Source organism: Acanthopagrus latus, chromosome 2, assembly GCF_904848185.1.
Source record: "Acanthopagrus latus isolate v.2019 chromosome 2, fAcaLat1.1, whole genome shotgun sequence".
Classification (NCBI taxonomy): Eukaryota; Metazoa; Chordata; class Actinopteri; order Spariformes; family Sparidae; genus Acanthopagrus; species Acanthopagrus latus.
In genome coordinates this window covers 27,128,095-27,153,992 of record NC_051040.1, presented here as the reverse complement: position 1 = coordinate 27,153,992, position 25,898 = coordinate 27,128,095, and the positions used below count along the sequence as shown (strand labels likewise).

The 25,898-nt window shown below is 42.0% G+C and overlaps 2 protein-coding genes across 7 annotated transcripts; one reads left to right on the top strand and one right to left on the bottom strand.

Moving 5' to 3' along the window:
* Positions 1-1,087: 1,087 nt before the first annotated feature.
* On the bottom strand, positions 1,088-8,826 carry gemin4 (gem (nuclear organelle) associated protein 4). The gene is made up of 6 exons (XM_037123633.1): positions 8,610-8,826; positions 5,577-7,640; positions 3,442-3,598; positions 3,037-3,307; positions 1,600-2,325; positions 1,088-1,486 (listed from the first exon to the last, which is right to left on the bottom strand). Exons 1-6 carry the CDS (start codon positions 8,629-8,631, stop codon positions 1,265-1,267), a joined length of 3,462 nt encoding a protein of 1,153 aa, XP_036979528.1. The 5' UTR covers positions 8,632-8,826; the 3' UTR covers positions 1,088-1,264.
* An 18-nt stretch (positions 8,827-8,844) lies between these two features.
* Positions 8,845-14,266, top strand: dhrs13b.2 (dehydrogenase/reductase (SDR family) member 13b.2). Of its 6 annotated transcripts, none has more exons than XM_037123662.1 (9): positions 8,845-9,017; positions 9,804-9,900; positions 10,120-10,296; positions 10,368-10,643; positions 10,729-11,058; positions 11,183-11,527; positions 11,654-11,746; positions 12,066-12,082; positions 13,297-14,266. In XM_037123662.1, the coding sequence occupies exons 1-9, from the start codon at positions 8,961-8,963 to the stop codon at positions 13,309-13,311; spliced, it is 1,407 nt and encodes a 468-aa protein (XP_036979557.1). In that variant the 5' UTR covers positions 8,845-8,960; the 3' UTR covers positions 13,312-14,266. The 6 variants fall into 6 exon arrangements, with proteins under 6 accessions (XP_036979557.1, XP_036979539.1, XP_036979583.1 ...); XM_037123644.1 differs by having other exon boundaries at positions 12,063-12,082; XM_037123653.1 differs by having other exon boundaries at positions 8,975-9,017; positions 9,778-9,900; positions 12,063-12,082.
* Positions 14,267-25,898: the final 11,632 nt, after the last annotated feature.

Here is a 25,898-nt window from a genome sequence, read left to right as displayed (position 1 = left end):
TCACGTGTCACTACAGCTGCGAGTGTGAGGAATATTATATTTCAAGTTTACTGCCTGTGATCTGTCTGCTGAGAAGAAGAGCTGCACAGAAATGATTTTTAAAAGTAATCCATAGTATAAACTAACGGAAATCTTTAAAGCAAGTCATTTGGTGAAGTGTGCCGTGCCCTCTCCACCTGCTAAAGATAGACTCTCTTGTTCAGCCCTGGCCTCCTCATGCTAATGGCAGGGGAACAGACCTGCAGCAAGTCCTTTCATGGTCCTCAGCATGTGCTTTAAAGTTTATTGGAACTAATAAACACACAGCCCTTAAATTCAGTGTGTGTTTCAACTTGCACAAGCAGAAAAGTCTATTGTAAATGTGTTGAGAGGGTAAACTGTTTGTCTACATGTTTACTACATACATTTCAAATGAGTGTTTTTCACTGTAATGGGTATTTCTAGGAATGGGGCACTATTCCAAGAACTAAACTTTTTTTCCTTTTTCTGCCTTTATGATTTTTTTTTTTACCATGTCTACACTTAAATGCATGCTTTACAGGATCTGTTTTATTCTACATTGCTGTAGTCTATTTTTAACCATGTTGAGGAAAAACAGGCCATGGTTGCTGTGCATCACTGCCCGAGCTTGGCACTGCCAGTTTGCTGGCTAAAACAAAGCGTTAGACGACAAAATAATCTCTTAGTGGTCATCGTAGGGCTGTGCACTACTATCATTTTGAAGTTTTAGCCTATGAATCTTGTTTGATTTTACTATGAGACAAAACTGTCTTAAATGTTGTGTTACAGCTAGTCAGGTACATTGTTCAAGATTTACTATTTGCTGGGACATTTTTGTATGAATAAAACAATGACTTTTTAAATTACTACATTGTATTAAATCACATATTGATTGCAATTGTGTGCAGCCAGGGATACATGGCTCTGTGTGTCCAAAAAGCTCATGCTGTGCCAGAAGAATGGTAGATACTGTACAAGTTCATTCTAAATGTATCCACTGGTTGACATAAGGGTACTTTCTCAGTCTGCCCAAGGACCTCTAACAGTTCAACTTCAAAGTAAAAATGAATATTACTGAAACAGCACATAAAGACATTTGCTGTCACATACTGGCTTTAATTCACGCAGCTTTGTTAGCCAACAAAAATATCTAAATTATGTACAGTGTATGACACTGACAACTGAAACGATGGTCTCAGAATATACAGAATACATAAAGCATTTGAGAAGCCTGATTCTCTTGTGGAGAATCAGAGTCAGTGTCTTAAGCTGCAGATGACACAAGCTGAGCTATCTTCTGCTGCAGTACAGCCTTCATCTCCTGGTTCTCCAGGTTGTCTGTGATGGTGGAGAAGAAGTGTCGGGTGTTGTCACTCTCAAGCGCGCTGCTGCTGTCTGGGAAAGCGGCCATGATGGCCTCATAGTGACTGAGGATCTCCAGACTGGACAGGAACAATGGCTCACACTGACCTCCTGGCATCATCACCTGAGAGAAGGAAATTTAGATGGAGATTTAGGAAAACCGATACGTTAGAAGAGACAGTGTAAGATTAAAGCTAAACTCTTAGTAGCCATGATGGTGATGTTAACAGTTCAAACCTGGATGTGCTGAACGTGGCAGAAAAGCTGGCTGAGTACAAACAGAACTTCCTGGCTGGGAACGCTCTCCTCCTTCTCCACTTGTGACTCTTTGGATTTGAGAGGAGAGCATTCCTCTTGTTTCGGGCCTTTCTCAGAGTCCCTGGACAGTTTTGGAGATTTGATTGAAGAACATGAAGGATTTGAATCTCCGGGCGCTGGTGTTTTAGGAGAAGCTGGGACAGTCAAAGCACCAGATGAAGGCAGAGGCAGCTTGGCTCTTATTGAGTTGATCATCTCCCTAACAGCATAGGCATATAACCTGCCAACATGTGCCCAGCCATCCGCTGACAGCCAGTCGGAGCAGCTGGACCCGCACAGCAGCTGAAGGACCCGGAGCAGGAGGACAGACAGGCGGAGCTCAGACGAAAACCTCCTCAGGTCCAGGAGGGGCAGATAGTCCACATACTCAAGTGAGAAGGGGACGTGGAGGCGGCCTGAGGTGATCAGCTCCCTCAGGACCCTCAACAGTCTGGCCCACTGGGAGACAGAACACCAGGGCAGGGTCTGGGTCAGAGCCACCAGCAGGCCTTTGCTGAACATGCGGACGTGGTCGAGCCGGCGCTGGTCCAAAGACAGATGGGATAACATGGTGGACTGCAAAGAGTCTGATACAGAGCAGCATTCCATCCAGGCCAAAAGACCTGTACCCGGGCCATACTGAGGCAGGTCTAAGCCTGACCACTCCTGTAGAGGCGGAGGGAGACGGGACCAAAGAAGATATGAACAAACATATTAGCAGAAATAGTTTGATACAGAATGAAAAATAAGCAAAAACAAAATCTTCAAGAAATTGAAACAAGCCCAGTTGCCTCTGATACAGCACTGAATCTAGATTCAGACCGCTGGTGACCAGAAGCTGAAAGTGATGATATACATTATACTCATTGATTACTTTGCTCACAATTTACTGGATTAACCAATTAACTCAAGGCAAAACAATTACTCATGGACAAAAGGTTTTGTTTTGTCCGACCACCTAAAAATCAATTAACTGTTGCAAATCTGAACGATTACATACAACCTCCCCAGAATGCCAAGGTAATTTCATACCAACTCTACTTTTAAAAACTTCAATTTAACTATTGGGGCTTGAACACACTACACAACTTTCAAAGTCGTCAGGTGGCTGTCCCATTCAGACTACACGTTCTGAACAGTTAACATAGTAGAACAGTAGTTCTGTTAGTTAACATGGACTGATCCATAATGGTCCCCCATCTCTCTTTAAGAGTCTTAGTAGCCTTAGTTACTTGTGGTCGGAGGAAAAAAACAAGAACAATAAAGAAAAAAAAAACACATTTCAAACAAACTGTTAGTTTGGGCAGGCTGGAGCTGCACAGATCAGGGGTTTATTCAAGGAGGATATATAATCTCCAGATTAAGTGAAGTTCTTACCTGCTCAGGTAGATCACACACAGTCAGCAAAGATGAGGGAACCTCGTTTTTAAAGTGTTCCCCCCAAACGGGCTTCAGGTGGAAACGAACGGTCCAGTCAAGTCCCTCCATCTTGTTGTAGAGCCAGAAAAGAGGTCTGGACCAGGTGCTGGGAGCTGCAGCCACCTCTGCCCCCATCACTTTCCCTAGTGTGGTCAGCACCACCGCCAGCAGCTCCTTGGTTTCCATGGACCAATGGTGGACCGTGCCCTCTGGCAGCTTCTCCCAACACCTAGCAGAGATTTTGATGGATTTGCGTTAAAATGGGAGTGGGTTACAGCTATGAACTAAAGAGGTGAAAAGTTCAGGTATAACGCAATTAAACATAAGAAGTTACGGGACGTTCAAAACATTCACATTACATACCTGAGACTCTGGCTGTCCAGCTCGGCCAGGACATAGAGAAGAGGGAAGGGAGAGCAGTGCAACATCCAGTGAGAGGATGAGTCTGCTTCCTGGATGACTACAGACAAAGCAGTGTGGAGAAGCTGCAGACTCAGTTCTATATCAAAGCAGCTTTGTCCTGGAGGGAGTAAAGAAAGTGGTTTGGATCAGAGGGGTCAAAGACTATGTTCCATCCATTGACCACTGTGTAAACATTTTTTCACAAGGAATCCTGAAAGCAGCATTAATCAACAGTAGCAGATCTATGGCGCTTTCCGTGTCTTTCAGATTATCATTTTGTTTTCTTATGCTGATCAACTTCACTTTTGTATACTTGCAACAATGTTGTTGCACTTGACCTTGTTGACTTTTCCAGCAGCAGGCAACTGATTTCAGCAGAAATATCTGTACAGCCCAAAGAAGCAGACAGACAAGACGGGAGCTGGCTCCAATGTGGAGCATTTAGCTGCTGGTCTTTACACATCTGTGTTAGAAGATATTTCAGTTTTTGAGAGGCACACTCTGGCTGTTTTTGACATATCTCCTCTCAGAACCTCTTTTCAGAACAAGCATCCGTTTTTTTATCCTCTCCTTAACAAGCTAGCTAGATGTGTATAAGCCACCAATTGGACTGGAGTGTGGAACTGTAGCATTGACAGATCTCACAAAAAGATGGACTAAAGTGGACCCTCACGGAATCTTCGTTGGCCTTTAAGAGCCAGATATTACATCCAGATTTGGTGGAGTCCAGCAGTGAACAATAGACTCTAAATAAGTACTTTGATTGCTCAGTGTAAATATGCAACCATGTGTTAAATACTATTCCTGACTAAACTAAGATCTGTGGTTACCAAGCTTGAGATAGGGATGATCATTCATACTTGTACTGCTTGTCAATTAGATGACTGTGTAAAATTCTTTTTTCCTGTTTAAATCCATGAATTGTCTTCAATCTGTCCTAAACGCTCAGCTACTCGGCTTTCAACTAGAAATCCCAAAAGATCAAATATCACACTGATTTTATCCTCCCTTCACATCAAACTCTGCCTCCATTTTAACGTTTTTCTTACAGACTTTAGTACTTAGCATGGTTTAATCCCCTGATATATTTCAGACCTCCTCCCTTGTTCCCCAAATCGCTGCCTTGGGTAATCTGAACACAAACTGCTGGTTGTCCCTTGAACACTCTACAAAACTCGTGGTGACCTGGCTTAAAAAGCTTTGGCACTTATGCAATCCTCTCCCCTCAGGGCTCCAAACTCTAGATCTAGATTCCTGTAAAAGTTTCATGAAGCAGCTGAGGATGGTTTTATTTAGACAGGTTTTTAGTTAAGATACCTGCTCTTTTTCTTAAATACATTTTATCTGGTTTTCCTGCCTTGTTGGTTTATGTGCCTCTGCCCTAATCTGTTCTATTGCTGTTGCTATTTTAACCTGTCAGCCCTGTGCTGTTTGTCATTGTTGTTTTATACTTCCATTTATTGCTTTTATTCGTGTTTTTCATTATTGTGAAGCACTTTGTGATCTATATCTCTGAAAGGTGCCAACACAGACCATTAAAGACCCCTCCCCCGGACTCTTCACACTGCTTACCGTCTGGAAAAGGGCACTGGAGCAAATCCTCCACACTCAGCGACAGCTTCTTCTCTCAGGCTGTCAGACAACTACAGCCCACAAACTGCTTTTACTGCTTCAACCACACTACTTCTTTTTACACTTGGGTGCATATTTTACATTTTTTACACTCTCAACAGAAGTTGTCCTGCAAACACTGTATGTTTGTATCTTGTCTGAATCTTGTTCCACCTAGTTGGAGTCTTAATGTTTGCCTCATTCTCACTGAATGTTGTATCATTCATTCTTTGTTTACACTAAGGACCAGGAGAAATACAATTTCATTGCCATATGTACTGTACTACAGTGTATACATGGGTAGCCTTCCTCCATTCTGCCTCTCTTTTCTTTAGCTCAAGGGCCACCTTATTGACTTTTATGGTTTTTAAAGCACATTTCACAGGCGTCTTCAGCAAACAGCAGCTGTAAGATGTTGTCTGTAAACATAAAAATATAAATTTACCATCAGCTTTGTTTAAGTGTGGACATAACATTACACTCACCAACAGAGGAGAGGTTAGGCAGGACGAACATGTTCACAACCTCCTGAGGTGGCAGAAAGCTTTGCTTCCTTTCTTCTCCCTCAACTGCCATGACAGGCATCATGAGCAGACCCAGATACTTGAGGAACTGCTCTTTTTCACTGGCTGACAATGGTTTGTTCTTCATCATTTCCTGTAGACAGCTGCACAGCAGACTGCCACCTCTCACAGCATCCTTTCCTTCAGCTACACTTTCCATTGCCTCTTGTCTGTCTTCTTCTTCACTTTGAGCTTCATCTTTTCTTTCCCCCGGTCCTGTGAGTCCAGGCAGCTGCTGCAGGATCTTAGCAATGAGAGCGAAACCATGTTTATTGAAAACAGCTGAATGACAACAAGCCCTCAAGGCGGCCTCTGGGTTCTGAAACGCGACTCTCGCTACCAAAGACACTGCTGTGTTCAGATTGCTCTGCGACACTCCACCACCTCCTTGAACGATACAGTTGAAGGCCATGTTGAGCTCCTGCTCAAACCTGTCATTCACAGCAGAGGGGACGGAGCACCCAAAGAACCCCCTGCTGGACAGTCTCATCATGGCTGTCAACACTTTGTTCTTGTCTTCTAAGGAGAGTGCGGTGAAAATGTCTGCGACCACTTTCATCAGCTTCCTGCACTGGCTCTCATTTACACTCTTGTTGTGTAGTTTCCTCATGAGGGCAGAGGTCAGTTTGATTAGTGTGTCGCACTGCTGGAAGGCTGCTTGGTTCTTTTCCAAGCACTCCATCCAGTGCTCATCACAGACAGCTAAACTTTCCTCACTGGCAAATAACAGTGCCAAGTTCTGATAGTCGTCCAGACGGTGACTGATGATGATCGTGGTGACCCTGGCGTTAACCTCGGGGGTGTTCTCTATAGAAAGGAAAGCGAGTGATTCCAGCAGACCTCTCAGCATACTTTTCTCAGCCTCTAGATCTACATTTTCAGTCAAAGTTTCAGGCACTTCTATTTTCTCTAGAGCCGTCAGGACTCTCTGGACACTTTGTACTAATTTGAAAGCGGGAAAGCTCGGATTAGTATCGTCACATGTTGTCAGGAGCCCACTGCTCTGCCAAAACTGAGCAAGCCCTGTAATAATCTTCAAGGCCTCACCGAGCTTCATCCTGCTGGACTGAAACTGAGCTGGTGTGTGAGAAGCATGCAGGTCACTCAGAGTCTCGCGGATGAGTTCAGGACTCAGTTTCTCATCATTCCTTTCTCTGATGCTGATGACTTTAGACAGGATGTGCAGTTTCTCTTTGGGTGGAAGTATGACTGCCTCACTTATCAGGAAGTTGGTGTAAAAAGCATCAAGACATATGGAGAGAGCCTGGAGGCAAAGGTCTGTTGAAGATAAGTGATCCTTTATGTCTTTAAGTGCGTGAAGGAGAATGTACAGGACATCAGTGGTTGGAGAGGATGCTGGTAGATCTGATGGGTCCAGCTTTAACCTCTTGGCAGCCTGAGGGGAAACTCTGGAGGACTTGGAGGAGAGATGTGAAAATTGTCTTGCAAACATCGTCTCTATTCTATCTTCTCCTCCAATCATCTTCTCATCTCTCCCTTTCCACAGTTCCCACCACACCTCCATAAAAAGTCTGACATCATCCTCTCCAATAGGGCTGCTCTTCATGTGTTCCACTAGTCTTGCTAGCTCGGCACAGATCTGAGCTTGAGGAAGATACAAGAGGAAGTTGGCAAATATCTGAGCAGCTTCCATCGACTTCAACAATTCCAGCAAAACAACATGGTTGACCTCAGGGAGGCCATTCTGGAGGGCAAAGAAAGGGTTCTCTCTCCAGGACGTCTCTACATCCTCTCCAGTCTCCCTGGCCAACAGCTTCAGCCACACAACACAAACAACTTTCTTTATCCAGCTAACATTGGTTGTGGTAGGATGTGAACTAAGCTCCTCTTGTCTACAGATGTCTTTGAGTGCCTCCAGGACCGGATGTGCCACCCTGCTCCAGTCTGCTTTCTGAAGGGAGGACAGTGACGAGGGGAGACATAGCTTATCGGCCAGGACGAAAGCACCCTGAAGAACGGCCAAATCTGAAAAGAAAATAGAGGCAATGTCAAAACCAAGTTAAGGAATAATGTTTCCTTCATACAAAAAAACATCATATAAGGAGACATGACCAAATTGGGGCTGTAACAACTATCTAGATCAATTTGAATTGATTAACTTGCCAATTATTTCCAAATGGTTTAATCTATAAAACAAAAGGATGACAATTCCCATGATAATTTCCCAGGGCCATCCTGGTGTCTTCAAAAAAGTTTTTAACTGACTTTTATATATGGGGGGGAAAAAAAAGTAGGAAAGTATTTTCTTTAACCATGGACCAGAATGAAAGCAGCAAAGCTACAGATGTAATGAGCTGAAACTGGAGTATTTGTTGCTTGTAAAATTCTTAAAAGACAAATGTATTATTAAAATAATAGCCCATTATCTGTAACAGTGATTACTGTTGGACTATATAGCTGTTTATCTCCAAGATAAAACTTACAGCAGCTTTAAGTTTTAGCTCTAACAGCCCATCTACTACTCACTTATCACCAATTAAATGATTAGAAGATATTTCAATATTACTGTCCTTTGGCTGCTGTGACAAAAAATTTCCCCGTTTGTGGGACAAATGAAGGAATTCTGATTCTGACTGCTGCCGAAAATCTGGTTTGACATTGTCTTCCACTGACAATGTGCACATGAATATGTAACTTACTACTTACATTTTTCAATTTGACATGGGACTAATTCACCCAATAGAGTCTGGTTCAATATATTGTCAATGTTTGATTTTGGTTTCCTTATAATTGTACCACTTCTTTTTTTCCCCCACAAACAGTATAAACTACTTGTTCAGGATGGTACTTTCTGTACTTCTGCACACCAACTAAGGCCAGTTTCAATTCAATGAAAAGACAGCCTGAAAATTAAGTATTCGAAATTAAATGCTGCATCATATTGACAAACTGAGACGTGTTTCAGAAACAGGTTATGTAAAAACTAAACGATACCTCTGTTCATCACCAGCGTCATATCTGCTGAATGCACGTGAGCCGCTTAATTCATCTAGCAAAGTTTAGTCCAGTTTTTAGGTCGCATTCATGAGCTGTTCCTCAGGCTGTTCTATCTAGTCCACCAAAGCACGAGCACTACACGTAGTTTATCGTGGTGAGGTGAGGTTCATCAACATGTTTTCGGCTTTTCGCGGCGTTCAAGGTTTTCAGCAGCATGTTTATAATTTCCTATAACTCACTTCCGGTTCCGCATCGGCATGTCAAAACCCAGGACGTAATATTCAAAGAGCGCCAGGCCTTACGGTTAACCGCTATAGTGGCCACACTGTGTCATTACATCTTCATGTGATGCACTGCGGCCCAATAACACTAGTCCCATGGGCAAACACTGCGAAAGAAGCGTCTGTAAGATGATGGATACATTTTTTTCAGCGTCACAGCCAACGCGAAATGACACGTTTCACTATCACAATTTGCGCCCTTTGGTCCAATAACATTTGGAAAGTCTACAAGAGCTAACTTAAAATATGTTATTCCCATATAAGTTAGCCAGGCGCTAAACCGGAAGTTAGCCAGCACTGGCACACGCTCTATCGGCCCGGGGTACATTTTATCGCCACAAAGTCCAGCCATTTTGGCTTCATGCGCCACTGAGCAGCTTACACATAAATGGACAGGGCTCAGTCTCAAAGGCTGTATCTATGTTTTAATTTAACGCCTTGTTATATTACAAAACACAAGAGAGACCCGCTGCTCTCGGGTGTTCTGGTGTCGTCACAGCGCCGTCAATGGACGGAGTCAGTACTGCAGGGATGACTCTTTAAAAACATTGCCGTGGCAATAATGTTGTTGCGAAATGTTTATCGAGCTGAAATAAGGACATACATGTCTGTGCTTTCAGTATTTTATTTGTAACATGGTACATAGTTAACACCGAAGTTATAGCCCAGGGGTGATTAATTGACTACATGTAGGAGACTAACGATCTTTGTGTCATTAGAATGTCGTTACATCTAGGGTATTGTTTCAGTTGTGTAGATTTTAAAATGAATTGTCATTTTATACATATTAGCTTTTATATTTAATCCCAACACGTGATGCAAACGCAAATAAGGTGTACAGTCAGACGAGAGGCGGGTAAAGCAAGTTTTTCTTTCCTCTGAAGTGAAAGTGAAAGTGTCCCCTCAACAGAACACGTCTGTACGGTGCTCGAGCAGCAAGGAGAAACTCCGACCCAAAAGCATGGGTTTGATATTAAAGATACTTATTTACTTGCACCTGTTTGCAGGTAAGTTATTGTCTTCAGCTATGTTACAGGTTGTGCCGTGTTTAAAGCTCTATGCGTGGGGTCGACATTTGCATTAACAAGACATGAATGAAATGACCACCATACTGTACTATACAATACTGTAATAAACCACACGTTGCTGTAATATACTGCACTGTACTATACTACAGTATATAATTCTTTATGTGAGCTTGCTGAACTATTCTGTGTCTCTCTCAGCTGTGCAGTGTGTCCCTCAGATGTCATGGCTGCCCTGTCAGTTCATTGATGAGCATGTCTTCCGGAATATAGAGGGTCACACTGAGACTGACCTCATCCACAGAGAGGCTATGCTGCAGTTTGGTCAAAAAGGAGACGCTCCTGTTAACCCAAATGCCATCACTTTCCTAGTCACTGGTAAGAGCTTTAGCCTAAACGACACACAGACTGAAAACTATTGTATACTATTGTATTCTGCTCTGTTCTAGGATCTAAGTTGGACCTGCGGCGGTACATAGACGGAGTGGAGGTAGAGCAGCTGGAGTGTGAGCTGCGTAGGTACAGCACACAAGGCATCCATGTTCGCTGGCCAGTTAAGGGGGCCGAGGAGTACAACCGCTGGTTCAGCTGCACCCTCAAACACACCAGTGGCCTGTTCACCATCATCAGCTTCCTCAGACATCCAACTGACCAGCCCCCCTCAGGACAGCAGGACTATCACAGCTGGCCTGCTATCGCAGACAGAGAGATATTCACCACAACAGGTAACTCTCACCACAGCCTGAGTAAATGTTGTGCTCCAGAGATTAATATCAGTCCTCACTCTCGGTTTAATCTCTGCTTCCATAGTTGTCATGGTCCTTCAAACACAGACTCCATCAGTGATAGTGGGCCTTAGTACGGAACAAAAGCTCCACTGCCACTTCGCAGTTGACCACAAAACACCAAACATCACTGTGGAGTGGCACTTTCAGCATCGTGGAGAGAGAGCCAAACTCTTCAGCCACACCAGCCGCACAGGGCAGGTCCAGGGATCAGGTGTTGGGCTGAAGGCCCTCGCAGGCGGAGACGCTTCCTACAAACTTCCCCTCACCAAGATGAGCAGTGAAGGGATGTACATTTGTTCTGTGTCAGTGATGCCACTGTTCGCCAGCTTGGATATTAGTCTGCATATCGAAGGTGAGGAGTAGTCAAACACAGTCACCAGATAAGTATCGACAGCTGGAGTGAATTTGATAACAGCCACCTCTTGCTGAAATTGTTTAGTAAATGTTAATTTCATGTTATTCTGTCATCCCCTCAGAGGCTCCCATTGTCACCCTCAATGTTGGACCCACTCTCCTGATGCAGGAGGGCCAGGAGCAGAAGGTTATTTGTGAGGCAGAGAAGTACTATCCTCTGGATGTGGAGATAGTTTGGTACCAGGGCCCGGCAGTGTCAGGCCAGAGGGTGGGTGCTCCACTCCCCAAGGTGCTCCAGAACATTCTGCTGTCAAGTCACAGACACAACCAGGACAAGACCTACTCTCTGTCGGCTTTCTTCTATCTCCAGCCTACGCTCAGTGACTCGGGTAGACAGTATACATGCAGCGTCTCACATAAGTCCCTGAGAGTGCCCATCCGAAAGAGCTTCATCCTGACTGTTGAAGGTGAGAGGAAAAAAACATCTCACACTTGTTACACTGTAGCATGACAATTCACCACACAGTGGCAGCAGAGGGACACATCTGACATCCACTGTAACCTCATGCTCGATCCTTATTTTCACTGTTCAGAGCCAAGCAGCTGGATTTTTACCCTCACTGTTGTCTTCGTTCTGGTCATTCTGCTGGTCATCCTGTGCATGATGCTGCCCCAGCTGCTCTCAGGTGAGTGGAGGCCCTAACACAAACAGGTTGTTAGAATGAAATGTGAACATGGTGATCGTGGATAGTAAGGAGTCTATCAAATGAGTCCAAGCTTCAGTCATAATGACAAATAGTTTGATTTAATTACATTTGATTCAAACACACAAGATTCAAAAAACATGATTAGAGTTATCATACTCATCCCCGCAATGATGGCATGTATAGTGCAGGCAGTTTACAGACAATGTAATTTGTCAATGTTCTTACTGATTTGAAATATGAGGTGTTGATGCCTGAAAGAGTGATATAATTTATCAATCATTTGTTTTCTACACTGCAGGAAAACGATCAGTGCAGGTAAGATGATGTAAAAATAGAATCATTGTGGCCTTTGGGTCATTCTATGCCAACACACCCAGGGCCTCCAAGTATTAGTGTAGTTCGATCACATCGAGAAGTTATTTAGGTCCTGAATAAAAAACGGAGTGACACAGATTTCTTTAATTATAGCTTCTGAGCTGAAAAAGCTACTCTTTTGGTTATTTTGACTATGGATTTTTCCAAGAATGATTATTTTACTTTCCTTGAAACTATGTGAAAGTGTTGTTATTCATTGCATGTATATAAAAATATCTGTGAATTGATCTAAAGAACTTGGATTAATATTTTGTCTAGACACAGAGAACAAGATGACATCACCTTTAGTCATCGAAGCAAGCATTACAAGCTGTAACATGCACATTTTCTGAACCCAATGAAAAATAGTCTCAGTAGGTATCTGACAGATTGGAGTCAACACAGTACAAATCTCTACTGATGAAATAAAACCACTGAATTGAACATTACAGTCAGAGAGAAGAACAACAAATAAGCTAATTCAAAAAATCATGAACATTGAAGGAATTGTATAACATCTTTGGATTTTTTATTTAAATGCAATGAGTATCAACATTTTCACATACAGCAGTTTCAAGGATATGTGAATATATACACTTTTTTATGTGGCACTCACTCTTTTATGTAAGAGCAAATCATTTGTAGACGTGACATACCTATATTAGTACTATGCAGAACTGAAATTTGGTTGAAAGAATGTGAAAACTATTAGAGAGATGAATTTTTTAAAATGACAATATTATTACATTGATTATTCTAACCATTCGGCAACAACTAAATGAATACGTGTCACCAAGTTTCCATGGGGTCTCTCTGATGTTCAGGATAAATTTCAACTCAATCAAGTGAAAAATAAGCGATTGGTGAGATTTAGAGTACACACACAGCTACAAAAGCTACAGTACAGCTACAGTGTTTTGCAAGGCCTCGTGAATTTAAAAAGAAAAAGTTTCAACATGATTTTTTCCCCCATTCCATTTAATCCATTACATGAACTTGAAAACATTCTGGATTTTGGGTGGGTTGGCATGGAATGACCCCTCTATCTTTCTAATTAACCATCACCATCAAACAAATACTTGATCTGTCTGTGTCTGTATCTATATATACGTGTGTGTGTGTGTGTGTGTGTGTGTGTGTGTGTGTGTGTGTGTGTGTGTGTGTGTTCTGAGCAGAAGAAACCATACTGAACAGCCTTGGATTTTTGAGCCAACCAACCGGCAACACCAGTGATGACAGACTGCCCTCCTCACTCAATTGCTATCATTATTGTATGTTTTTGGATGTCATCGACATTTGACTTTTGCCTATTGAGATGAATTTGGGTTTCTGTGAAACTGAATGTGTTTTTCTCGTTGCACTGATTTTTCGTGATTCTAATGCTAAAGATTAAATGAAGAAAGTAAATGACGGCTCTCCTCAGCAGACAGCAATCCACCCATTTCTAAACAGGAATCACAGGTTTAAGGTACCATGACTCATCCCCCATCGCAACTCTTTCTCAGGATAAATAAACCTGAAAACGACTTGTAGTCATATCAACATCACACCGGTGTTTCTCTACAGTTTTAATGTCTGTATGTAGAATATGTAGTTAATAATGTTTATTATTAAAGGCAAACCCAATGTAAACATGATAACGCAATTATAATGTAGCCTAATAAAGCTTGACAGTGCGACCACCAGAGCTGCCGGCTGCCATCCAGCCCTGCACACACACACACACACACACACACACACACACACACACCGTCTCTGTGAGATCTCGCCTGTCATCTCCAGGTTGAACAGTTATTGTACAATACTTACAGTATGGTTGTTTTCATCTTCTGTCGAATCCAAAAAGCAACAATAAACAAGGATCAAAATCAGTGTGCAACCTAAATTGGCACAGGACATGGAAAAGTCTGCTGATGCTGCTCTGTGCTTTGAGCTCTGGGATATATTTTGTTTGTTTTCCTTAATTTCTTGTAACTTCATCAAACAAATGCATTGTTTACAGTACGTGCTTATGAGCACATGCAATAAAATGACATGCTCTGGTGGATGCTAGAATGTTGGTGTTCAGGAAATGTAGGTCCAGGCTGGTAAATAATTAATCAATGGAAACACTGAATAAAACTTTGTGTTAATTTATTGACACCACTCTGACTCAGACTCTATTTTAAAGATAAATGTCCACAGTTCACATATAGGGTCTGTGCATGAAGTATAATTCATGTGAACTTGTTCATGTAAAATGTAAAAAAATGCCAGTTCAGAGCATATTTCCTAATTTCACTGTCCCGCGTGTGCTAATTCAATTGTATTTTGATGCACATGACCTCACTCTTCAGTAGATGATGTTGTTTACACTGTTAAAACTTTGCATTTGTCATTGTTGCATTAAACACTGGTGGACGGTGTGATTCAATGCACCAGATTGTCAACTTATCCTATCATCTGACTTGTAAAATGAAAAGGGAACACAGGAGGTCAACAGACTGAAGCAGAGACAGCTTACTTTTAAAGTAAAAATGTGTGTTTCTGAAGTGTGCTGGCTGCAGCGTTCAATATAAGATAAATACATTTGCAAAATAATGACCTATTTATTCATCAATTATTCATTCATTTAAACCCAATTAAGAGAATGAAAAAGCGTTTTGACATCAGGGAGCTTAGTGGCGTAATTATCTAATGAAGGCAATATCACTGTTTCACTGTTTAGGTATAAACTACATACATTGTTTTTGGCTATTTATTGTTTTGATTTACCCCTTTTACTTTAAAGGCAACCTGTCTCATTTCTGGCCCTCACCTGTACAAGTCAGATAATGGGACACGTTGACATTCTGGTCTGTTGAAATGAATGGTGCATCAGAGGGGATGTGTAGCGGGTACATGCAATGCTGACTGAAAAATAAGTAGTTATATGCCGTATATCTGCACCGCTGGATAAAGTTATGTCACAAGTTAATGTGGGTGTACCACACTCAGCTAAGTTACAGTGATCTCCACAGTGCCTTCAAGCTGGTCGCAAACATTAACCTCAGGAGTCACCAACCCTTTGGAGACTGAGCTATCCCAGTGAAGTTGATTTTTTGCCAAAATCAAGTAAAGAAAAAGAGACCATTAGTTTTAATACTATATTTTGAATCAAGTATCATATTAATTATGATGGGTAAATAATACATAATGTTTTTTACCTAATTTTTGGGGCTCCCTGTCAGCCTTAAGAATCATCCTAACTTTCCCCCGCTGATGACGCCAGTGAACCTTGAATTTCACGTCAAGAGCAGCAAAGGTCCCATCATTGTGTGTGTGTGTGTGTGTGCGTTTGTTTTTGTGGCTCACAAGACCCGGTGACCAAACCGCTGGCCACACACTTAACTACTGCACACATTATGAAGAATCATGTAGAGCTGGTGGAAAGTTCACTGTCTGAGTGTGTTTTGAGAGTGTGTGTGTGTGTGTGAAAGTCTTCGAGGTTTCGTCTGTCTGTGGCTTAAAGCCTCCTCTTTTCTCCCTTATCTCCTTTTTCCTCCTCACCACAAATGCCCCAGTTTTACTTCTTCCTCTGTTCATTCTTCTGTTTCTGTCTCTTGACTTCAGTTGTCGGCGCTCCTCTGATCTTTGAACAATAAACAGCTCTAATGATGGTCTGACCATCAGGCTCTCCCCCCCCGACCTGTTGTGACAGAACTAGAATAACACCAGACCGGCTGCCAACACAAAAGGTGTTTGAAAAAGTAATGCAGCTAACTGCCGTCACTGTTCTCGCTGACAGACCTTGACTCATTCAGTTTATGCTCAAACTCAACTCTCTGCGCTGCCAGTTTCTCTTGTGAGGTCAGGTTACATGAAGTCTCGCCGAGTAATGAAGAAAAAAGAAAGAAAAAAAAAACATGCAGCAGCTTGGAGGCGATGAGCTCATGCGAGCACTTTCTGGCCCGGCTGATGCTGTGCTGCAATCAGCCAGCAGCAATGGATGCTCTGTGTTTTCATGTTGAAACAACATAGTTGCATAAGAGAGAGAGAGAGAGAGAAAGGGAGAGAGTGACGGAGAAAGAGAGGGAGAGAGATATGATTTATGTGGAACGCCGCAAACCAACATTTAAGTCAGAATGTAAAACCAGGATGTGTCATTGCATAGCTATGCAGTGAGCATCATGACAACATTGGAAGAAAATAGCCGGATCAGTTGGCGGGGGAATTTCTTATATGTGTTTTCAGGAACTGTCTCTAATAAAGACTATCACAAGACCACAGCAATTAGATTTATTTGGTGACACTGTAAGGACAAGCTCGGGCGACTTATTGAGCAGCAGTAGAGTTACGATGAAGGATGTTTTGCTTCATATTGAGATTAATGACACTACGAGTATTTTTAACTTGTATTTCTCCCTCTGTTTGTGTTTACATGGAAACTGACGGGGAGTAACTGTAATTGATAGTGGACCTCAGAGACTGTGCGTCAGTGTGTGTGTGTGTGTGTGTGTGTGTGTGTGTGTGTGTGTGTGTGTGTGTTTGCCTGTTTACAGTGTCTGACCTTTCATACGCTTCTCAGTGGAGTTTTAAATGTCTTCATTGTGTGCCATACCTTTCAAAATGGTTGCTTCCAGCGCCAAGTTTGAGAGGGTGTTAAGCACATGATCACACACACACACACACACACACACACACACACACACACACACACTCTCACGGGCCATAGGGTACACACTCTAAGGGGTAGGACCGCAGGTCAAAGTTTTGCTTATAATTCAAAGAAGCTGGCGGCTCATGAGGGAAAAAGCAAAAGGTCAGATGACGAAGAGGATCCATGGCTACCGTGTGCTCCTTTGTAAAACTGAGGTGTTTGTTGATGTCAACACAGTCACAGGTGGGTCCTCATGTGGGTTATCAAAATTTGAAAACTGGACCCTGAGCTTCCTGTTATTCCAGCTGGCTGTCAATCTAGCTCTTACCTCCATTTTCCACCAGGCCTGTTATAGCCACAATATGGTTGCTGGAGCTGATCGCAGTTATTCTAGACTACGCTCATGTTTCCACCAGCTGCGCCACGACACGTTTCAGCAGCGTCCCAGCGTCCGCTGCTCAGCTCCAGAAGTGGACCGCAGTCGTGTCAGTCTGCACAGATAAGATCAAGCCACACAGGAAGTCAGACCGTGGAACAGCTTAGTGCATCTGGTCATTCTCAAAATGAAACATCTGGTGCCCACTCAGACTCTTCAGCACAGAAAACTCTCAAATATTAACAATAAACACACCTAAAACAGATAAATGACTAAATTATTTAAATACTGTAGCCCACTCAACCACAGTGGAAGTGCAAAAAATTCAAGAAGAAACTGTGAAATAAACAGCAAGTTTACAACATCAGGCAGGTACGACGCTCCATATCTGAAGTGCTGCCAGTGGGACATGAAGACACGTGAAGGACGGGACCAAACAACAATGCAATATATCAAGGGGTTACAGTCTGAGAGGACATGAGATCTCTGCCAAGTCAAGCAGAAATAATAGCATTTGCATGACTTGCCTGATAGTTTAGACCAAAACAGAGCCAAAAACAAGAGTGAATATTTGATTTACCAACTGGCAAGACAATCTGGTGTTGGGCCAAAGCATGTATGGTCACAGTTTACCTTGCTGAGGTGTGAAAAGTTTGCTGATTATTCCTCTTGTTACCCAGATTCTTGTATAACTGTGATGGAGATTAAACCTTCCTGCCTCCCATCTCATGCATGTGGGTCCGTAGCATCTGTTATACCAGAACTGGAATGTTTCATTTGAAGAGACACAAAGAAAGAAACTGAGGATTTTCTCAGTGGAAAAGATGTTTGCACTCCTCTGTCTGACTGACTTGGGTAAGAGTTTGATTTACCAAATGGCACCATGGTGTTGGTGCTCCCCAACCGTTGATCTGATTGGTTGAAGTTAGCACTTCATAGATCGCGAATGACAGATAAGTTTAGTACTTTAATATCAGAAGCATTTCGAGCAATGCTTTTCCAAATGGTTCTATGACAGACCATCCGGTTAAGCTGGGTTGAGGCACCAAAAATACTTGTACTGTTTATCGTTAGATGTAGGTGCAGTTTGTAAGATACGTGATTGTTGTCTGTAGTATGAGTCTTTTAAATCTGTGTCAAACTAGTTACTGATTAAACAAAACCTCTCTTGCATTTTTCTTATTAGTTCTTGACGTTTTCCCAACTCCCATATCTCTCAGCTGGTTCAAACCAAATAAGGCCTGTCTTCTGTTCAGCTGAAACACATCAGCTATACCCCAAGCCACATCTAATTATGGACAAAAGGACATTATTCTACCTCTTCATGACTTAACTGAGGGGTACGCCCTCTATCTCTACGTAAATGGTTAAATGCTGAAATAAATACACTATATCTACAGTATGCATTTGTCAAGATTTGTAAGGAAACCTCCCTAACGCCAACCCGTCTAATCCAACATTTCTCTGATTAAATTATCACTGAGGCTTTGTCAGCAGGAAGACTGATGTCTGAAAAAAAAAGGACGAGGTTGAAAAACGGTGCTCTCTTTTCCAACCAGCATAGATCTCTCTGCAGGTTGTACACTATAATTTAAAAGCAGACGTCAAAGTGCTACTCAAGCTGAATCTAGCGCTGATTTTATAGAGTAGGTGGTGTTTAGGATGGATCCATACTGAGAAATGATTAAAATAACTGAAGGGTGGGAGGTTCAGAGCAGGGAAACTACTCTGTGGTCACACAACATGTAAAAACCACAACCAGTGTCAGTGCTGCTGACAGTGTAATTTGTAATGTGCACGTGTGTGTGTGTGTGTGTGTGTGTGTGTGTGTGTGTGTGTGTGTGTGTGTGTTCGGATGTCACGGTCAGAGCAGTGCCCCAACAGCTAACATGGGAAAGGTCAGCAGGACAAATTCCCAGACTGTTAAACAGCAAGAGGAGATGTTCAAGGAAATACGACCATAATATTCTTTCCGTGCATGAGAGTGTCTTTGCATCACACTCACACACACTCACACACACTCACACACACAGGTGCGCATGCATGGTGTTAAGACAACACACTCCTGATTTATTGGCTCTCAAGGGCCCAGATAAAACTCATCCTGTATGACCTCATTTGTACTGTTAGATGGAAGACACTGACTGAGTGTGTGTGTGTGTGTGTGTGTGTGTGTGTGTGTGTGTGTGTGTGTGTGTGTGTGTGTCACTCATCGCCTAAACACAGACCTTTGACATGTTGGTCTTCTCTACTTTTTCTTTTTATCTTATTTTATGTCTTCACACCCTTCTCTGTTACTGCGGTTTCCCTTCTCATAGTTTGTTCATTCACTGATTGAAATGAATGATGAACTCATCAGTCTTAGATTGTGACAGTTGAGTTGGCTGAAACTGTTCAACTGTGTCTGACATTTGGATCACTGGTCCTGGGTAAATCCCTGCCTGGTCAGGTCTGTGACAGCAGTTTCACACAGGTTGCTGCCAAAAGTGATTATTTCAAGTTTTTGGTTTTGTTTTTTTTTTTTTGATTGATGAGTCTCGTTCCCTACTCCTCAAATCCAGATGCCAACCTGCAATTCCGAAGGATTGGTATTTGATGAGTTGGGAATGAGAATGAGAAAAAAAAAATCTACTTTCTCAAATTTGAAATTACAGACATTGGGTTCTATTCAAACAATCTATGACCACTGGTCTAAAGCAGGGGTGGGGAACCTTTGTCCTATCGAGGGCCATTTCAGCTTTCATACCATCCCTCAGGGGCCATGATTTATTTTATTTTTTTTAAAAGGTAAGTAGCTCACAACATATTTTTTATGGCCTTTTTAACTGAACGGTAATAACATAAATATCATGACCATTAATGAATGTTTTAGCCAATTTTAATTGTATCCATCTCAGTGTATCTTATTGTTTTAATCCAATTATTTTTTTTAAATAATCTGTTCCTGATGGTTTTATATTCACCGATGTTTAGTAGTTTAAGCAGTAGATAACCCTATAATGTCCCTTAAATCGTTTCAGAGCATTCTGATGTGAAATTTAAAAAAATTCAGCCCTCTAAAATCTCATATCAACTTTAGATCACTTGAAAATGACAGATCTGAGTTGTATTCCCCCTGAATTCAGGCTGCTACTGAAGGAAAACTCCCTGTTTCCACTCATAAATTTCACCTCAGATTGACAGTAGACATCCTTATAATGTACCTCAAATCCTTTCAGAGCATTCTGATGTGAAATGAAAAAAAAAAATACAGCCCTCTGAAAAGTCATATATGACCTTTAAAAACTTGAAAAATGACATCTGAGTGAGCCGTATTCAGGCTGCTTTTCACTCAACAATTTCACCTCAGATTGATAACCTCTTAGTGTGCCTCAAATAATTTCAGACTCAGCGCATTCTGATGTGAAAGCAAACAAATACGTCCCTCTAAAATCTCATATATCAGCTTTTAATCACCTGAAAATGACAGGTCTGAGTTGTCTCATTTAAGGTTATCTACTATTAATCTGAGGTGAAATTGTGGAGTGGAAACAGGGACTTTGCAAATTCACCTTATGAGGTTTCATCTTCTTAGCAGTTAGCTCACTCACCATGAAGCTAGCCTGCGTCACGTTGTCCTGCTCCGCTCGCGGTTTGGATGAAACTGCTTGCTGCCGCTCAAACTCCGGTGAAGAGCGGCAACTTTGTCCACGCGCACTTGTACATTCAACCCATCCAGTTTTGCATGTTTCACACTGCAATGACGCTCAAGTGTTGCCGTTTTCGTTATGGCCTCCATCCTCGCATCCACATAAACCAGGCACATGGGCTTACCTTTCACTTCCACAAAGATTAATTCATCAATCCCAAACAAAACTTTGACATGATATATATCATTATTGATAGCAGATGTATAGATCATCCATTCATTTTGGATGTTTTAAAAGAGGAAAGCCCTCATTTTGCCATTGCACAGTATTTCAATCAGGACAGACGACTGAAAAAAGGGCTTCAAGAATAATTAATAGACTTCATTTATTTTACATAGCACCATTAGTGGCAAGGAGTTCATTGACCTAAACCTGGACACTTGGCTACTTCAATTTCAATAAGATGATTGAGATTGAAGTAGGAAAAGACCAAGTGTGAGTAAGATATAGTCAGCATACAGTCATCCATAATAATAATCTGATGTAAGCGTGCATGTATCCTGACTGTACTCTTACATTGTTTTTGTTTTCACCTTTTTTCATGACGTACAATACACAAAATACATTTTCTCTACATTTGACAGCTAACACGTGTCATAAATGATGTTCCTTGAATTTGACTCACATACACAATGTTTGTCGCTCTCGCTGCAGCATCAGTTGTGCTGCGTGTTGCTGTTTGGCATCTGTTTGAAATCAGCAGCTTACCCAAAGACCCCCTAACCCTGTGTTTTCAAAAGTGCTCACTGATAACATGTTGCTCTGCTGCTAGAGATGCTATCTGCTAAAATGGCTCCACATGATGGATGTTCTCTAGCAACACTGGTAAGAGGCTCCGTTCATGTGCTCGAGTGGCTGATTGTGTGTGTGTGTGTTCGCTCCAGGGTTTGGATGAGGAAAGAGTGATGTAATGCTGAATCAGGGCTTCGCTGCCAGCCGAAGGCCTGATCTGGTTACACTGTGAGGTTTTGATACGGTAGAGCAGCGTGTGTGTATGTGCTGTAGGCAGATTGCAGAGAAGGAACAATTGAAGGATATGACTGAGATGTATTTTGGCTCAGTGTGGGTGAATGACATCATCTTGTTCTTACACGTACATACACACTCTTAGGTCTAAGAATCAGTCATCATTTATTGTTGTGTAAGTTCACTGCCTCCTGGGAGAAAAACATATTACTCTCATATGTGTGCGTGTGTGTTTATTCTTACGTAAGTCATTAACCAAATTGTAGTAGATATGTGATTTGTTTGGCAGGAATGGTCAAATGTTGGAAGTCAATTATGAGCAAAAATGTTGGCAGTGACGATCACAAAAAGTCAAATTGAACCTTAGTGTGCGTGTGTGTGCGAGAGAGCGAGTGTGTAGATTTGTTTATCCATCATGCAGTTTACTTCCCAAAGTCCATCCAGTTCTTGAGCTCACATCCTCACAGCGTCCTCAGTATCCTCTGCACTGTTGACATTAGGGGCCTGTCCACTTCCACACCTATCTGATCCTGGCACCGTCCTCCAGTAGACACAGTCCTGACTAATTCACAGCGCGTCTCCCTCCGATGTCACTGTCCTCTCTGGAGATCTCTCTGCATCAGGCACCCAGTGGAAAACGTCATTGAACTTCTGCTGTTTAGAATGATGGAAGATTCCTCGATACAATGTAGTTGATGGAGTTACTCGCTGCATCTTGTCGATGCTGTGAGCACCACACACAGACCCACAGCAAAAAAAGTGAAGAACTGAAACTGTGTCAAGACTGTCATGATATTTTCCCAAATTATTGGAAATATCATTATTTATTGTTCTTTGATAAAAAGATTGATAACACCATCGTGCTATACATGTGAAGCTACAGCTGATCATAAAGACTGGAAATAGGGAAGCAGTAGCCTGGCTGCTAGCAAAGTCTACCTACCAGCACCGCCAATGCTCACTGACAAATCTTAATATTAAGTTGTTGTCTTCAGTAGTTGAACATCTACTGATGACTCTGGCAGAAATGTTCACAGATGAGGTGATGTTTTAAACTTGTCCACTGACTTCCTTCCTCACTCTCGAACTCTCTCCTTGAAAGAAACAAAAAGTTTAAGTGTTTCTCATGGTAGCGTTGTCATGTGTGGGAGCATATATTTGCTGAGGCATGCGACACAGCCCAGATGCATGTCAGATTATGTTACTTCATGGTGGGCAAACTTGGTGGTCTCCTAATGCCAGCTACAAAATCTTCCACTCGTGAGGGACTCCACAGTCCTTTAAAAACTGTCTTTATACGCCACAGAGTGCAGCCACTGCCACTTCAAAAGCCAGGCTGTGCTGAAATGATTGTTCAAATTTTTCTGTCCAAAATCTCCTTCCTGGAAAGTTTGAATTTGACTGATGTGGCTTTTCGATTCCAGCAGTGGGTAATATGTGTATTCGAGCCAAAGGCAGGAGCTCTGGCTGTTGAACTGCTTAGCAGGTTTAGCAGACATGCATACAGTCACTGGAAACTGTCCTCTTGCTGCTCTGTTGTTTGGTTGCATTCAGGTTTTTGAAAATGAAAAAAAAAAAAAAAAAAAAAAAAATCCAATATTCTTTTTCTGTTTCTATAAACTTATGCCACCACCAGGCCTCAGCACCCCCCTCTCCATGGCAGTGAGAGTGTTAGTCAACTAACTGGATGGACAGTGGTTCGATTCCATGCCCCTGCCATATAACTGTCCATGTGGCCAAGACACTGAGCACAAAATTGCTCTTGGTGGCTCTTGCTTCTGTGTGCGAGCGCATATGAATGGTTGTCGCTCCTGAGCAGGTGGCGCCACCAGTGTGTCAATGTGTGTGTGAATGGGTGAATGCTGACTTGTGTTGTAAAGTGCTTTGAGTAGTTGTTAAGACCAGAAAAACAAACATTACACAGTCCGTTTACAGTTCTTTGAGGTTGTGCACCTGGAAAATGTTGTTATGTCATAGACACTGTCAGGTTGTGGTGTACGTTGTGATTGGGTAATTACTTTACTTTAGTGGCTGGAGGATAGTGTGTGGTTACCATGGAGATGATCTGTTACTACTGCATAGAATGAAAATGTACATCCATTTAATTTATGTCAAACGACACTTAGCAGAAGTATCCCCACCATGTTGGACTGTCCACACCAAGAACTATAACTGTAAACCTAACTACAATGATAACAAGCTGAGTGTCAACACTGATACAGGACAAGGCTCTGTAAACAGCAGTGCTGAGCATGCAATGTGAGCTCCAGCTGTGTTGGCAGCTTTTCAAAATAAAACACCCCGTGTCTAAGCCAGCACAACAATCTCAAAAAAAGAGATAAATTTAAGCACTGCCTGTTTTGAGACGGCAGTGCTGTGCCATGCCAGACAGAAAATGCAGGCAGTGGGGGTTGCTGGACGATGGATGAAGGAGCAAAACTGTACCGGAGACAGAACGCAATGGGCATGCATCCAGTGGAATCTTAGAGTTAGGGTGCTTGTTTTGGAAGTCAAGTGAATTTATTTAGTCCACATGGTGTTCCTACATCACACTTAAACCTTTCATCAGCATGATGGGCAATGTGCAGCCAACCCATTTACTCCATCCTCAGTCATTATGAGGAAGTCTTGGCTGCATTGGAAGCGATGGTTTTGTCCAGCTAATCCGATGCAGCTTCTGCATCTAATGGTCTTCATAAGCTTTGCCAAAGGAGCAACATGGTACTTGACCTGCTTCTTGTAAAAGGGGTGAAGGAGTCAGAGGGCCTGAGTCATCCACTGCAGGGGAGAGGACAGTTGGAAGCATGTTAAGTGCACCTGAGTGTGAAAAAACACTGTCAGAGCCAACAAACAGAAGAAGCATTTGACAAGGTCAACACAAGCTGCACTGGTCACGTCATGGGACATAGATCCAACTACAACATCGCTCCAATCAAGTGGATTAATTATTGCTGTGAGCTGCACACAAGTGAGGTTCATTTATACTATATGAACGCACAAGCAATGAGCACTAGCACTTCACATTTTAGCAATCCTTTGCACACATTTTGCGGGTAAGCAGATGACAATGGCAACTTGCAATTGTACAATTTTACAAATCAGTTTGTTCTGTCTTTTGGTGCTAAGTGCTAAGTAACATGCTCAAGCCAGGTTGGCACAACAACTCAGGACAGAGGAAATAATATTTGGGTTTGACCAAGAAACAGTTACCAGCATATACACCAACTCATCCTGGAAAACCTCTGAAAAATGTACAGCATAGTACCCCCTTTTGCACTTTTATTTCAAGTTTGATTTTAGTGATTTGGATTGATTGTTATATAACTGTTATATAATTGTTTCATTGGTCTCAGTGTGATCTAATGTGTGTGGTTATTACACACTCAAACACAGATACAAGGAGCCTTTTGATTACAATCAAACTGTTTATGAACGAATGTAGTTTCATCATGTAATGCTGTTTTTGGTCCAGACATAAAAGTAGTTTCTAGTCTGAACCTGAATTTGAGCGATGACTTATTCTTCTCTCAAAATCTCAAGCAATCAAGTCAAGCTTTTAAAATCCTTATGAATACCCACTGAGTCATTTACAATTTTCAATTTCATGCAATATGCATGCACCTACCACTGTGGACATTTTAAGATAAAAAACTGATGGCCAAATACATGAGAACAAATAACTGCCATTTTAATAAAAAGAAACATTAACATAAAGTTGATGTTGTTACTGGGACAAAATAACCATTTACTAATATGTGTCAATAATCCAACGATCAGTTTTATAATTAGTCCTGGTTTAATTCATCATCCAATAAACATTCATAGTAATATTACAACAGCTAAAAGCAATGCTTTTTGGTTTGACATATGGCCCAACAGAAATAAATATCTGACATTGTAACTGGGCAAAAGTAATTTAGTTTGGATGTACAACTCAAAGGTACGATTGGTACAAACTAATGTTTACCCAGTAATGTACTGAATTAAAATTGACCCAGTGATTTTCAGTGTGTGATTTCAGTGAAACACTCTCTAATTTCTCAAGATACTGGAGAGAAACGCTCACACCAGAATCCCATGCGCACAATTGTTGGCGAGTAGGAAAATGACGATTAATGAGATATGATT